The 15875-nt window shown below is 36.1% G+C and overlaps 2 protein-coding genes across 2 annotated transcripts; one reads left to right on the top strand and one right to left on the bottom strand.

The window, feature by feature from the left end:
- Positions 1-506: 506 nt before the first annotated feature.
- On the bottom strand, positions 507-2027 carry LOC149148202 (aspartyl protease family protein 1-like). The gene is made up of 5 exons (XM_089442101.1): positions 1929-2027; positions 1584-1822; positions 1034-1255; positions 798-907; positions 507-700 (listed from the first exon to the last, which is right to left on the bottom strand). The coding sequence occupies exons 1-4, from the start codon at positions 2025-2027 to the stop codon at positions 856-858; spliced, it is 612 nt and encodes a 203-aa protein (XP_089298227.1). The 3' UTR covers positions 507-700; positions 798-855.
- Positions 2028-11209: 9182 nt separating this feature from the next.
- On the top strand, positions 11210-14156 carry LOC149148201 (putative phospholipid hydroperoxide glutathione peroxidase). The gene is made up of 6 exons (XM_089445709.1): positions 11210-11566; positions 11687-11763; positions 12002-12063; positions 13305-13423; positions 13556-13723; positions 13908-14156. Exons 1-6 carry the CDS (start codon positions 11513-11515, stop codon positions 13938-13940), a joined length of 513 nt encoding a protein of 170 aa, XP_089301835.1. The 5' UTR covers positions 11210-11512; the 3' UTR covers positions 13941-14156.
- The last annotated feature ends 1719 nt before the right edge of the window (positions 14157-15875 follow it).

The following is a 15875-nucleotide window of genomic DNA, read 5'->3' as shown; positions in this document are numbered from 1 at the left end:
TTTAATTGGCATACAAGAAAACTAATAAGAGGAAAAAATTAGCCACTGCAACTAGCTACTGCAAGAACACCAAATTAAAGAAGAAAAATGATGAAGTAAAGAAATGTTGGTGCCGGATAATTGCAAGAAAGAATCTCAAATCTGTTTAAGCTTAGTCTCCAGCATTTCAAGTTGGCAAAATACTCATGTATATCCATCCATAAATGCATGCCTCCTGAGGAGGAAGGTACAAGTGAAACATCTGAACCTTCATTGAGTAAAGGTAACCCCTCATTGTAATCATTTCCAGACTAGTATACCCATACAAACAAGGTTTCTGCAAAGATGAAGCATCAGCATAGACCCTTCTATTTAACAAAAAGGGGTTTACTGCTTAGTCAGGAGCACCCTTAAATAGGCAAGACGTAGTATTGAAAATTCTACCATGTCCAAAAGAGAGATCAATGGTTGAATAACAGGAAAGTTGTTTCCTCCGTAGAAGTTAAAAGATATATTAGGCCCTTGGTTAATGCTTTGACTATTGCTGCACAGATAGGGGTAAGGATATTAGTTCTTTCTCAATAATGAGACAATTAATGTTGCTCAAACAAGATGAATAAATGTTTTGTATGATTACAACCAACCTGACACTATAACAAAACTCAAAAGGAATGCTTGAATTATCAACTGCCAATGGAGAGTTCTGTGTCTGCATATGATACTATTACCTTCAAAACTCGTTAGTCAATTGGGAAAATCTCCAAAAGGGGGATTATATACAAAAAAAAAAATAAAAAAAAAAATCTGTAATCACTCACATTTGATGTAAGGTTTTTGTAAACTGGATCAGCCAACTGTGTAAATGAGGTGCCAGTGTCAAAAAGGGCCTGAAAGTCTGTTTTGACATTGGCATTTCCCACGTAAAAGTCTGTCACATTTACATTATATGTTGATGAGCTGCAATCCAATAAACACCTTATGATATAAGAGTCTAAATGGTAACTCTGAAGTACTTTAAAAAAAATTGGGTTGAATGCATAGAGCTGACACTCACGATGTATTATAAAAAGGAGTTTTGTTTTGGTCTGAACTCCCTTTATCTCCAAAGGCAAACCTTCCAACATTTGAATCGTCTGGGAAGCACATAGAGAAAGATTTTGATACAAGGCCTGAATTGTACAAAATGCTCGGGACAGAGATATCATCAATGCCAAGCCGAAGTAGACCATCAGGAGCCGCACCTAGTAGAAATGAGCCTGTTTGTACACTTCCACACCTATCAATTGCAACAGGAAAAGACCCACTCAACGAGTGTTCATTCATGTGTAGCACTTAAGAATGGAAAAACATTGACAGTGCAGAGTAATTTTCAGGTCATGTCACATGGTCTAATTCAGTATGGCCTCAGACTGAAATCTAGAGGCAGAAAACCCACTTCTAAAAATTCTAGTCCTGTAGAGAGGAGCAGTATGAGTTTTCTGTGCCTCAACTGTCTTAAAATATTACACCGAAAAATGACCTCATTATCAACTGCTTTGAACAGGAAGAGCACTAAATCTTCAGAACAGTCATATTCACTTTCAACAACAAGAAACAAATCATACCCAAACGTGATAGATGCCTTCACCATTCCTTCCTGTGACCCATCTCCAAGAGTCAGATAAAGAATATCCTCCACTAAAGTTCCTGTAGTGGATGTATTTGCAGAGAGATATTGAACGCTGTATGGGCATTGATCACTAAGTTTGGAGCATTCATTTTTTAATTGACAGAGAGTATTACTACAAGCAACTGACTTGCTTGTCTGCGAGGTTGATGGACTGTAAGTCTGTAAAATGATACCCTGTTTAAATAAGAATTAAATATCAGCAAAAGAGAATCCCATTTCAAGTCGACGCATACAAACAGATACTATTAAGCTGAGGAGTTTCATTATCAAGGGAACCCACAGAAACACAAGATATGAAGAAGACTGGATATGCAACAAAATAGCCTTTTTCCTGCAACTGTTGTGGAAATCTAACTGAACAATCCTTTGCAATTCCCATCGATCCACCACATTTTCAGTTTTTTGACCTCAGTGGTTGATTCAGACATACCAAACAACCCAGAACGGTGAACATCTGTGATCAGGAAATGTTTCCCGTGTGAAAGCAGGACTGATCACCTGATTCAAGTCAAAATGGCAACAGAAACATGCCGGAAAGAGGGCTATTTTATAAGTTGTTCTGTAATTAGGAATCAATTTAACTTGCTCCATTTGCACTGAAGACGAGTTACTTTCATGACAACAAATAATGAAAATGCATTTAGTAAGTGGAAAAATGTTGTGGATATGAGAGAAGCCGTTAATGTCATCCATAAGGAAGAAATTTTGTCACTTTATCACAATAATGAGGCTCTGAAAGGCCAATGCGATATTCATACATGTAGTCAGTAATAGAAAATATGACTAAAAGCCTTCAACAGTATTTAGACTTCTTCACATAAACCTACATCTCCTGGTAAATTATATTAACCTATTTTCGGTGGATTTAGTTATTGGAAGAATCTGTAAATCCTGAAAGCTAGGTCAACCACTTCAAGAAAAGAGGGTTAAAAATAAGGTTTTTATTTGAATTGATTGACAAAATCCAATTTCAAGCATCAGGACAGATAATTTATTGTAATCTGTGAAGTATATCTTATATATCTTTTACCCTGCGATTTCTTAAGTATTAAAATGTTTTCAATTGAAATGAGTGGCTAGCTGCCTGACATTTTGGAAAAAGCAAAACTCTCTGGCTGGTAATCCATTAAATTAAATAGCATCAAGTCAACGAAACCACCCTGACAAGTTTAGGAAGCAAAGCCAACAGATATACCTTGCAAAAGGAAAGGCTCTTGCTTGTCTTTACAGATGTACCTTGCATTTCTGCGATTGATGCAAGGGGGAACAATAAAGAAAATGAATCCGTTTCAATGCAGGAAAAGCTGTGGGAGGAGATTGTTAAGCACCAAAATACAACCAGATACCCTTATTGATTTTTATTATGATTTGGGGAAAAACAAACTGATGGACACAATAGCCCATGACTGAAATATCACCATTCATGTAATTTTCTATCCAGTCTCAGAAACCATAGTCTAAGTGGATTTCGTACCCAATCCAATAGAACATGATAGTTGATAACAAAGAACAAATCAAAACTATTAAGTTAATACCAGTAAGTTTAAAAGGGAAAAGCTGAAAATACAATACATTTAATCCATAGCTAGCTGCAGAAGTAGGAGCGCACGCTTGGCAATCACAAGGCACCCAGAACACATCACTGCCCGTGTTAAGTGCTACAAGTAATGTTACGTTGGGAGTGCCCACTTGAACCATGGTGTAGAATAAACTGTCCAGACCAGAGAACAGGGAGTTAGGAGCCTAATGACAGATTGAATTACAATAACAGGGAACTTTATTAACTTTGATTTTGAATTTTGTAAACACCTTTGAGCACTCGAAAACAGGCGCTTTAATTGTATAATATCCTATCTAAGTATGAACTATAATGTCTATGCTATTATCAAGGATATAAGTTCTACAAGTATTAACATACATAATTTTATTTGGGTTCAATCCAAATTGAATATGCAACATAATTTTATTTGGGTTAAGTAATAGAGAAGGAAACAGAACTTACTATCCCAACTGCAAAAGCTTCAATGTTTTGTTCCCTTCCGAAAATGTAAGAGACGAATATTCGGTTAATTTACGACCATGGCGAATGGTAATACTCATTGCTTCCCTGGACAGGCCAACCATGTGTATCTATCCCATGTTTCCAGGCCATCCACTCTTTTACTTCTTGAGAATATTTATGATACATCTAAAAACTGTTGGATTGCCCATTTGAATTCTGGAAGCCAAGAGATGTAAATAATATTAAATAACAAATAAATCTCAAAGTTGGGCATTCCATGAGGGAAAAACAAGTAGAACGTATTTGCACAAAATTTGAGCCAACTGAAAGCCCTGTTAGTTCTAACTGGTTTCTGACTCAATGATGTTAGTCTTTTTCTACCCCGTTCCTCTTGTTGGGCAGGGCAGGGCAGTGCAAGGCAGGGCAGATTATGTAATGACCCTTTGAATGTTTTGAGTCGATCAGATTTCACGATTAATTCTAACGTATTGGACAATGGAAATTGAAGAACCCGTGCAATTTAATTTGAAAATATTGTATCGTATGTTGGCAAACTAAGGGAGGGGCATATATGTCTGTTATCAGACAGTTCTCAGAAGAAAAATTATGAACTGCGTTAAAATTTATCATTTCTGTACCAAGGAGAGTTGAAGTGTCGTAGTGGACAAAAATTAAAAATGAAGAACAGTCGTATACTAAGGTCATCATTTGCGTAAGGACATGAAGTAACTTATGAAATCTGTAATTGACTATGCGTCGTTAGAGAAACGACGATTTCGTTGATAAGACCTTTACAATTTTAGCGGATATCTTACTGCTTACTGCGAATAATCCTGATAGCTCCGGGCAAGGAAAAGGCATTTACCGGTGGAGATCGCACTCAGACTATAGTTTTCAATCTCAAAGAATTGGTCTTCCTCCTCGATGGTAGATGAAGGTCTTCCTTTTCTGTTGGCCATGGTATGAAATTCAATCTCAGTTTCACAGTTTCCCTTCAATTGTGCTCCTTGAGTTGCAATTAGGTCTCCTCTCCATAAAAAGAATTTATACATGTATTAAGCATAAAACTATAGAAATCCTACTACAGAAACCCTTGATTCTTATAATGTGAACTGGCATTGCTAAATTAAAAGAGATTTGTGGACGAAATTACATTCTACACTTGCAGAATTACCCGACCCTTTTCTTCATATCAAGAATCCATTCAAATTCTAGTCGGCCGGCATAAAAGACAGGTTCGTCTGAATATGAAATGCTATGAGGTGAAGAGGTTTGAAAACTTGCCTGGAGCGATCACCTCTGTCACGGCTAAACTTGCAGCTAAAAATAGGCTGATGAACTTTTCCTTGCGCTTGCAAAATCTGAGGACTGTCTTCAGGGCCTCAGGCTGTCCAACAAACTGGAAAACAAACCGTGGAATAGGTTCTGCTCTAACATCCAAATGCAACTCCCCTGCCTTAGATAGATAGATAGCTAAACTTCTTAAGTTTTCCTTACATGGACAATCTGAGAAATTTCATTTTTACGTTCAGCTTCTAATAGGTTTACACTTTGAAAGTACCGACAGTTTTTCGAAAAACAAAAGACAGGTTCGTCTGAATATGAAATGCTATGAGGTGAAGAGGTTTGAAAACTTGCCTGGAGCGATCACCTCTGTCACGGCTAAACTTGCAGCTAAAAATAGGCTGATGAACTTTTCCTTGCGCTTGCAAAATGTGAGGACTGTCTTCAGGGCGTCAGGCTGTCCATCAAACTGGAAAACAAACCAAAGGAACCCCAGAACAGTTAGTACTGGAACTTAAGAATGCATAAGCTGGAAGATAACTGCGGGAAGTTAAGACGATGCCACCATTCCCTCGCAGAACATAAATATCCACGACGCCACTCCCTCAGAACTGTCCCGCTCTATTTTGACGCCACTCCCTGCAGAACCGTCCCGCTCTATTCTGACGCTACCTGTCACACGAGACTGAAAAACCCCTGGTTTTGCCATTCGGAATCCGATGCCACGTGTCAGTATGAGGGACAAAGGGACGACGAAAGTCCCTTTCAAAGGAAGGCCTATCGGCCTAATTAAGTATTATAACAAATGAATTTTGAGAGCTCTAGGAAGGTAATGAAAATCTAAAAGAGTTGAATTTTTATTAAGGTATTATAGTTTTTATTATGTAACTCGTAGAAATTTGAATTTAGGTGAAAAATAATAGTCAATCACTTTATATAATTTGAATAGTTTGAATTGATTTTTATATAAAAATTATGAGCTACATAAAGTACAAATGATAATGAAATTTAACTTTTTATTAGTCTTTGCGAAAGCAAGATTTCACCATTATTAGTTTAGCATTGGCCAATGCAAGTTATAATGTTTAACTTTGAAAAACAAAAATTCATTTTTCAATTTCATTGAAAAAAATTAAGGTACATAAAACACATATGATAATGAAATTCAACTTCTTATTAGTCTATGTCAAGGCAGTACTTCACTACTACTAGTTTAGCATTGAACAATGCAAGTTATAATGTTTAACTTTGAAAAACAAATATTCATTTTTCAATATCATTGAAAAAATATTTTTTCAAACATTTGATTAGACCGTAAATTTGAAGGTCTTACTGCAACCTTTGAGCCATGTGGATAACTACTTCAAATTTTTGTTGCCCTAATTTCTAAATGTAGTTGCAATATTTATGCCATGATTTTTAAATATTTGTGCAATGATTTTTCATTGTTAAGCTTTTTAGAAAAACCACCTACAAAATAATTCATAATCATATAAATAACATATTTACCATTAATTACCGCTCACCATAATTTAAACAAGTATTTGCATAAAAAATGAAAAAGAACAATATAAAAATAAATATACCTATAAATGTGCAAACTTAATGGTTGTTACTACCTCCCAAAAATATATACAAGTCCTAGACAATTAACTTTTCCATCTCTTATATCAATTTGCAATTTAATGATAGAAATTACGATACCCTACAATACATAAAAGAAATCAAACTATATCAAGCTAAATTTCAGACTGTTTAATTTAACTCTTTGTTTTTCAATTGTATTATAAAATTATTAAAACAAATTGAAAAATAAGAAAATGGTGAACATATGAAATATTGTTGTGATTAGATTTTAACTTGTATTAAACATTAACCAACATGAGTGAGTTTGTGGTTAGCTATGTCATGACTATTCTCTTTATTTGTTAAAATATACAAGTATTGTGATTCATTTTCTTTCGTATAGTTTCCTATTTATTGATGTGATAAATTTATAGATAATGTTGTACATAAAACAAAGTAATTATTCTTATTATTTTTTTTCTACAAAAGACTATAACTATTATATTAACAGGGTAATGGTAAATTTACATCATGACCGAAGTCAAGAATTCTGCTCCTGTAGGAGGTAGAACTGTCCAAAACAAACATATTTGTAAACTGTCTAATTTTGTGTCCATCGCAGGGGATCGATCTCTGATACATAAGATAGTACAAAAAATCAAAAAACTAAGGAATGCCAAAGATCCCAGAACCTAGTCGCCTTACAGTCGTGCCCAGTGGTGAAGGGCATTCTGCCCAAAAAAGAAGCGTGGGTGGACTTGCTATTCATCAAGGGAATCTTCTATGATGCAACACCAGCCCATGTCTGGTAATTCCTCTGTCTGAGTCACGTTCTGAGCAACGGGATCTGGATCAACCATCATCGCTTCCTGGGCTCTGCCCGCTTGTTCATTTGTTTCCTGCTGAGGGGCATTTTCCGCAGCCAACTGAAATGATGAAGAGGGAGTCGGGATTTCCCTTGAATTCCTTGACTGTATCCTTATATCTTCTGCTTGGCTTTCTTCCTGAAAGACCATTGTAAAATAGGCAGTGATCCTAGGTCTGTTCAGTGCGCTGTCAAAGGTAAAGATGGCGGAGCCAGAGGTAGGGATAGGTCCGGGCCGAGAGCTGGTGGCGCGAGATCTTCCTCTTCTGCTGCGTGTTAAAGGCCTGCGCCTCCCTGACAATTCGCTGGAAGACGATTCAGTTGGAGCCCTCCTCGGCTGCCCCCTGCGGCTGCCCATCCTTGGTCTCAGACGAGGCATCTTGCTATTGACGACGACCCAGGTCCAGGACTGCAGCTCCAGAGTACTAACCAATTGTTGGCAACAACTTTGCCTTCTTGTCGAGCCTCCTTTGCTGAGCTTGGACCCTTCCTTTTGGTGTGCCGAATCTGGATCAGAAAAATCCCTGCTTGTATACGAAACCAATGACCAGACAAAGAGATGAGTTACCGAGATATGTAAATGTAAAAACCAGTTTGAAACACCTAAAAGATACCCGGGTAGGAGAAAAACTAGCTTCGCAGGGATGGCCAAGCCCATCAACACCAGAACCCGTTTCCCCTCATGCTCCCTGGAATTCGTTGCGAGACCAGAGGTAAGCGGGAAGAGCAACAAAGCCAATGAAGTTTCCGTCTCCCCAGGCCCTCCTTTGGCTTTAACATTCCTTGTCATTTCTCGGGAGGCTCCTCCCATAACTGCTACATTGATGGCTCGTGCTTTCTGCTGCATGCTGGTGCGTGCGAAGCTGATCTCCTTCACTGCAAACCTGGTGTGCAAGCTGAATCGGTTGCCTTGCAATCCCAAATAACCTTTCAACCGCTTATGTCGTGCGCCAAATGTCGTAATCTCTTCACGTTCCTTGTACTGGTCAGGCAAGTGGCATTCTGCCATGCCCAGCCCCTGTCCCGTCATTTTAATTCTCATCGCAGGCACCCGCATCCGGGGGTAATTATTCTTATTATTAGAAGCTATTATGGATGTAGTTATTTTACCCAAGTGAATTATAAATGTTTTAACTAATTAATTTTATTTTATTTATTTATTTTTATAAAAATTAGAAATATTTTTATTAAAAAAAAGAGTTATGACAATAACAAATGGGAAAAAAATAAAAGAGGAAGCTTCAAAACTAGATTTACATAGATTTTATTTATATAAAGTCATACTAGAATATACATTGAATAATAGAGATAATATTACAACTAAAGTCCTCGAAAATTGCATAATTTAAACTCACAATTCATAGGAAAGACTCATTCAGATAGTAAAGTTATTTACAGGAAAAATCCAAATCCATACATATGTAAAACACTTGTTATTTTGAAGCAGAAACATAGGAGATGGAGGAAGCTCAAGGGCATTTATCATCTTTCGAAGCACTTGTTCATTTAAGGCAAATAAGAGAGTGTTCCATTAGTAAGTCTCAAAGGCTCAAAAGAAATATGTTCAGTGTTGCCCACAGTCGAATTAAGAAGTTTGAGAGACATCACTTCCAACGTATCCACTCGACATTTGAGATACATGTGGACCAATAACCATACCTCATCGCCATAGCTCGCGAGTCTTCCAATCGGAAATAAACACTTATTGATTCCCTCCAATTATTCATGTAACACATGTAGATTATCCCCATGTTGCTAAAGATTTATGTACACTGCCTATAGCTCATTGAAATCCATCGCCATTAATAGCCCGGGCCTACTGAATAAATCCATGAACGAAATTGGTCTTACTGTCGACCCTTCCAGATCTTGGATGCTCAAGTAGCAAACAAGGGAGCCATCAACCTAAACTTCCTTGAATTCATTAGCCATAAACTCTAAATGATTTATCCCACCCATGTTACATGTGAAGGGACAATTGCTTTTAATTCACAACATGGTGCAAACATATACCATTATGAAGAGGAGTGTGAGGTGGTGGAATGAATTGTTCTTTCCATACAAATTTAACACCATTGTCATGCTCTTGAAGATTCTTACTGAGATGACACTTGTTGGAATAATTCATCTATAGAATAGGTTGGGTGACAAGTAGCTCATTAGTATCATGGGAAGGAGTTGAGGACAAACTATTTTTTTTAAACAATGTGAAAACCTACCATAACTTAGTTGTCAAACTAACAATGGGGACAACCATCATTGACTGCTATTAGCAATGTAGGATGACTCATAACTGTTATTAAAGGGAGACCACACCACCTGTAATTACCTATTGGTGGTCTGTAAGGGGGAAGACCCTCGGTAGAACTTTCACTTATACCATATGCTTATGGGTCATAGGCCATTAACCCATTTCCTTACATCTAAGGAAGATGAACTCTTAGCCAAGCAACAACAATTTTAGGGTATACTCGAGGCCCAAATATGTGTTTACGTGTGTGATAAACCATATATATATGATTAGATTTTTTTTTGAAATTATAATTTTAAATGGAGTTGTCTATAATGCGACTTTTTGGAGATTCCGGTGGAAGAAATTGAGGTTAAATCTTGATTTGTTGCAGTTAAAATGGTTTTTTAACTGCATATTTGGATTCAGCACCCTGAAAAACGCCTGGGACGCTTTCATTGTGTAGAAACTAGCTATCAAACTTGCGATTCCAATAAATTCCTGCCGGATTTCGACCGGAAAAACCCGTCGGAAAGGCTTTCAAAAAGTTGCGTTATAGACAACTGCATTTTAAATTATTGAAATTATTATTTTAGTGTAAAATGAATTATATATTTGTTAATATTATTGTAATGTGGATAATGTAATGCTAACACTTATGTTCACAATTTTATTTATATTATGATTGTTTCACCCATTATTTGAAGCAACTAAAAAAAAATCATTTTATCATGTATTTCGACCATTGTCCATTGCTTTTACAGATTCTTTTTTATCTCATGATAAATAATTGAGATCAAATTTGATTTATCTAACCTTAAAAATGATAAAAAAACACTTGATTTACTTTAACAAATATTTTATACTTGATAAGTGTTCCTATATCACCATAATTTTGAAATTCCTAAAACTTTATTCTTATTTTCACAATGTTGATTTTTTTTTTATTTCATCACAACTTGTCCTTAAATTCAATTGCAATAATATTTTTAATATTATTATTTTATGGAAAATGGTCTTTTTCTTTATTATCTAATAATATAATCCAAGGTTAACATCTTTATGCTAGCCCTACTTAATTCACAAATAATTTTGACTAAATTTTAAAATAATCTTTTTCCATATTCCTTATCTTCCGTATTTCTTATATATTACGTATCTATATTACGTATCTATTTTTAGAATCATGAGATACAACACTACATCATTGCGCAATGTCCAAAACTTCTAGAACATCTCTACCCAAAACCCCATTACACTCCACTCCATGTGATGTTTTTGTTTTGGAAACTCTTTTCCAGATAACCGCTTTTCTAGCGCCGACATCCTTCACCGGTGTACCCTTTTGACACCGTGTCCATAAGTCAATTGAGTGGATAAAACTAATAGTTCTTTCAAAACATATATAGCAACCCATGTTTTCTAGAAGCTTCGGTTCTATTAGTATCATGGTAATAAGAAGTGCCACGATAACAATTATATATTTTCTTGTGTGGTTTTTCCGTAAGGTTGAATTTGAGTTTTTTTTTTGCCGACGACGTATCCCAATTCTCCTCCTATTTGTCCATGTCAGGTCACTTAGTTCAAAGAGTACCACGTGTCCTAGTTCATTCCATCCCGATATCCCTGTTCACACCTGAAACGCCGTTTTCCGACCTTATTTGCCCTCATCTAACTCAGATCTATGCCCAATCTGGCCCGGCCTGCCTTCTATTCTTTCACATTCATTTCGTGTGGTGCCTATATTACAAGCCTTCCTATATAAACCCCTTACACCCTCCGTTTTCCCTCGTGCCTTCCACTTTTTAGCTTCAGCTGATACTAAACTATATTCACGCTTTTGTTCTCGAATCAAACCAGGAGTACCCTCAAGATCTTGATATCTTCCGACACCGGTTCTTTCCTAATTTTACAGCCATGACTGGGAGTTCTTCAAAACAATCTTCATCTGTCTATGACTTCACAGTCAAGGTAATTTCTGTCTTCATACTAATTTATCTCTTTGAACTGCTTTCTCTGCTATTATTATCTATTAACCCATTTACATAAGAGAGCCTGAAGCATGAAGCAATATTGTCAAATTGTATGCAGGACATCAGGGGTAATGATGTGGATCTCAGCATTTACAAGGGAAAAGTTTTACTCATTGTCAATGTTGCCTCTCAATGGTAATTCTCCATTTTTTCTTCAGTTGGTTATAGTGATTTCAGAATTTATGTGATTAAAGGGGGAAAAGCAGATTTTTTAGAACTTTCAGCGTTATAATTTTGTCGCCCTGTAATATGATTTATTTTAAAACATGTATTCAAGGAACAAAATTATTATGCATGGCTTTATGATAGTGAAATTATCCCTTCTCATAAACTTGACTGATTACGTCCTCTGTATTATACTTCTATTTTGCAGTGGATTGACTAACTCTAATTATACTGAGCTGAATGAAGTGTATACAAAGTACAAGGATCAAGGTATTATACAAACTTATACTGTTATAGAATCTGTCAGTTCTAACGATGCTTAAAGTACTTTTTTCTGTAGCTGTACTTCTATTTCTGGTGCTAAGTGTGTATCTTGTACCTGGAAGGTTAGACTTTTATACCATTCTAGGTCAAGTTTTTATTTCAAACATGTTAAAAATCTTTGGCTTAGTTTAAACAATAAACTGTAATGTGTCGTAGAGTCCTATGTTACCAGAAACCTGACCAGCAAACCGGTTTTGGTTCTGTTCCCATGTCCACGCCTGTTCTTCTTTCTGTCTTTACATTTGGAGGAGATCCTGTTACCAGCATCTTGGCTCAGGGGTAGGTCTGTGATGTGTCACAGATGAAGGGATACCATTTGCTTTACATCCAGAATGCACATTTCCCATCTTTGAATGAAAAGGTGCTTTTTTCAGGGCAAACATGATTCTTCTCTTTCTATGCGACTTCTTTCTTATTTGATGTTCCTTATTTTGATCGGCACGATCTTCCTTTTATTGGGCTTAAAGGGATTTTTTTTAATCTGAGGCTAGGATTTCTTACTTCTTTGTAATCCATGGATCAGTAAAGTGCTGCTCAATTTCATATGAATAAGTCATAATGGGAGGGGATTGGGTTCGTGTTTCTTACCTCTGAAACCTGACATCCACATTTCTCGTTCTGTTTCCATTTCCAGTAACATTATCTAGTCAATCTATATGTTGAGAGGATCTTTCCAGGGAGTGCTAGAGGTAGAAATTCACGTCTTTAGATTGAACTGGTAATGATGCCTCTCATGAAAAGGCCATATGACTTGGTGATAGAGCAGACCACCGGCCAGGGGCAGTTCCTTGGGTTTGATTCCTAGCCTGTGCAATTTTCAGTAGTTTACAAGCCTCCCATATTTCTAATAAGGGGGATCTTTTTCTTAATGGGCTAGTTGATGTGGCCCACATTTTCGTTCCCATTCCTGACCACCCAGTTATTTTCCTCTAGTGCACTCTATTACTGTCTTGTCTGTGATCATTCAGCCATAGAGACAATTATCAGATGCTCAACAGTACCCTGTCACTATTGTGAACATATTGAGGACTTAACTGGTATCTACTTAAAACTTGAGAGTCAACATGATGTTGAGTGATTCAATAAATACCTGCAATTTTCATTCAACCAGTTTTCAGAAGTTTATTTTGATTTACAACTCTTGAAACTTTTTTGACAACTTAAGTTGTTTGGGGAACTGTTTACAGGGTTAGAAATACTGGCTTTCCCATGCAATCAGTTTGGTGGACAAGAACCAGGTGATAATGCTCAGATTGCAGAAGTGGCCTGCACTCGCTTTAAAGCAGAGTTTCCCATATTTGACAAGGTCTTCATCTTCTGATTTTTATACCATCTTGGATTTCTTCTCTTTTTATGCTAGAGGATTAATTTAAACTTAACCAGTCCATGTGGTTGCTTCTTTGGATCCTTGGTGTTAAGTAGCAATTCTGTGATGTAGGTCGAAGTTAATGGCAGTAATGTAGCCCCTCTCTACAAGTTCTTGAAGTCAAGCAAAGGTGGGCTTTTTGGCGATGGAATAAAGTGGAACTTCACAAAGTTTTTGGTGGACAAAGATGGAAATGTTGTAGAACGATATGCACCCACTACTTCTCCATTGAGTATTGAGGTATTGGGCAACCCCTCTTTGTTAGTTCTATGCAGATATCCTTGCTATCACTTGCTCACGATATCATTACTTTGCATACAAACTTGTTTGATTGAAAGGGTTTTTGAGTAAAAATTTCTGGTGTAGTATAATTGAGATGTAAGCTTGAAAATAGATGCTGATATTTTCGGTTTCCTTTTTGCAGAAAGATGTCAAGAAGCTGTTAGGAATTGCTTGATTTTTTAAAGGATCAAACATATGCTACAGTTCTGTTGTAGAATAAAATAAGATGCAGTAATTTAGCAAGACATCGTTCTAGTTGCTGCACAAGGTTGAAGCAGACAGTGTTATCAGTTTAGCAGTTCATTAAACTGCACGTTGCTATTACATACATGCAATATATTATTTGTTATCAGAATGATGCGTATATTATAATGCAATTTAAACTTCTTCACATGTTACTGAATGAAAATGACATATGTATCTTCTATGTTCAAGAAGTTTGAAGTCCGCAATTTCGTCAAATCATATTGAAGTTTTTTTTTAATGTCAAAACTTATAATATCAACTCAAAACATTACTTCGCCAGTTTCTCTGGCGAAGAATTTTGGTATAATTCTTCTATATTTTTAAAATCATGATAACTCCACGTGCTAGTTTGATACGATGAAAGAGAATTTTTACAAAGGGCCTTCGAATATAATTTTATCCAATCCTCCTCTAATTATAGGAAAAGCCGGAAATAATACTAGCAATAAAACAAATAATAAAAGAGACTGGGACGCCCTGTTAAATTGAAAAGTTGTACATTAGTTTGCATAATCAAACAAATAATAATTGACTTATTAAATTTAAGTGTTTTTTTTTAACGTTTATATATATATAAAAACAGGGATCTGTAATGCTGATATATGCCCACTAATAACAATTTTTTTTTAACAAATATCATATACAGATTATGCAAAAATCTTTAAGAAACCAATTAACATCTTTTGCTTAAACCTACAAATTGGTGATTGAATGCCAGCTCCACATTTCTGTCACTATCCCGCTTCAAAACATACCTTATGTGATATATGTTGTATTGGTTTAAAACATAAAAGGCAATACGAATATTAGAAATGCCCACAAATCCTACAGGCTAAGGCACAAACTGTGAATGAATGATTGTTTTTTTCCTTGAGACGGGAAGGATGATGTGGAAACATCCAATTGCAGGAAAAAGTTACAGCAATTAGAGTGCATGTAGAATTGAAAATTAACAAGGAAGAATTAAGGGACTTTTGTACTTTTGTTTTGAAAATAGATAAAAATTTCATATTTCAACAATATTGGGGACAAAATAAACTGATAGTTTCTTCTATTTTATGGATAATATTGTTGTTCAGTTGGTTGTTTCATTGAAGAACCCTTGGCTGAACATCACAAATAACAAAATTGTGGATTGTTTCCTTGCATCAAATTAAAATTAAATGAGAAGCAACCCTACATGTGCATGTCACCTAGCCTGCATAATTCTTTCTACAACCAAATCAATCTCTCCATATCTTGCAAGGAACCATGGAATGCATACATAGCAAAGAAGATCCAAAACAAATATTGAAATGGTTCCACAATGTCAACCCTTCAGAAGGGAAAACAACATTGCACTGAAACTACATATGAGTGTATTTCCCATGCCCACCACTCTACCTAATGGCCTATAGGTAGTTAGTTTATTCTAACTAGTTAGCCTTCAAGACTTGCTCAGTGTTAACCATTTTCTTATTATAGAATAAGCGGGTAGACGTTAACATTAAAAAACAGTGACTGCATTTTGCATTAAAGAAATTGGATAGAAATTCCATTTTCTATCTGCTTTAACTTAAAGTCGTTGTAAATTTCAGTTTTTTTTGTTATGGTTGTTTATTCACATAGCTCAGAAGCTTGCATATGTTTTCTTTATGCCTCAATATTTGGAAGCTAAGGTTACAACATGGCACAACAGTTTCTGTAGCTTGATAAAAAGTCAACATTATTATATTTGTGCCCTGTATGAGTGGGCACGTCTAAGTCTTGTTCAACTTGGGAATGAAGCACAGTGGGAACGAGGAAGCCGCCTACCTATTTATACTCTTTGTGATGTATGGAAACAAGAACTTCAAAGACTACCATACAAGGTCGCTTTTGAGTC

The sequence above is a fragment of the Pinus tabuliformis genome, chromosome 9, assembly GCF_031772625.1.
Source record: "Pinus tabuliformis cultivar Carrire ecotype Pingquan chromosome 9, CPIR1, whole genome shotgun sequence".
NCBI lineage: Eukaryota > Viridiplantae > Streptophyta > Pinopsida > Pinales > Pinaceae > Pinus > Pinus tabuliformis.
Note: the sequence above shows the minus strand (reverse complement) of the source record. Positions and strands in the feature narration are given on the sequence as shown.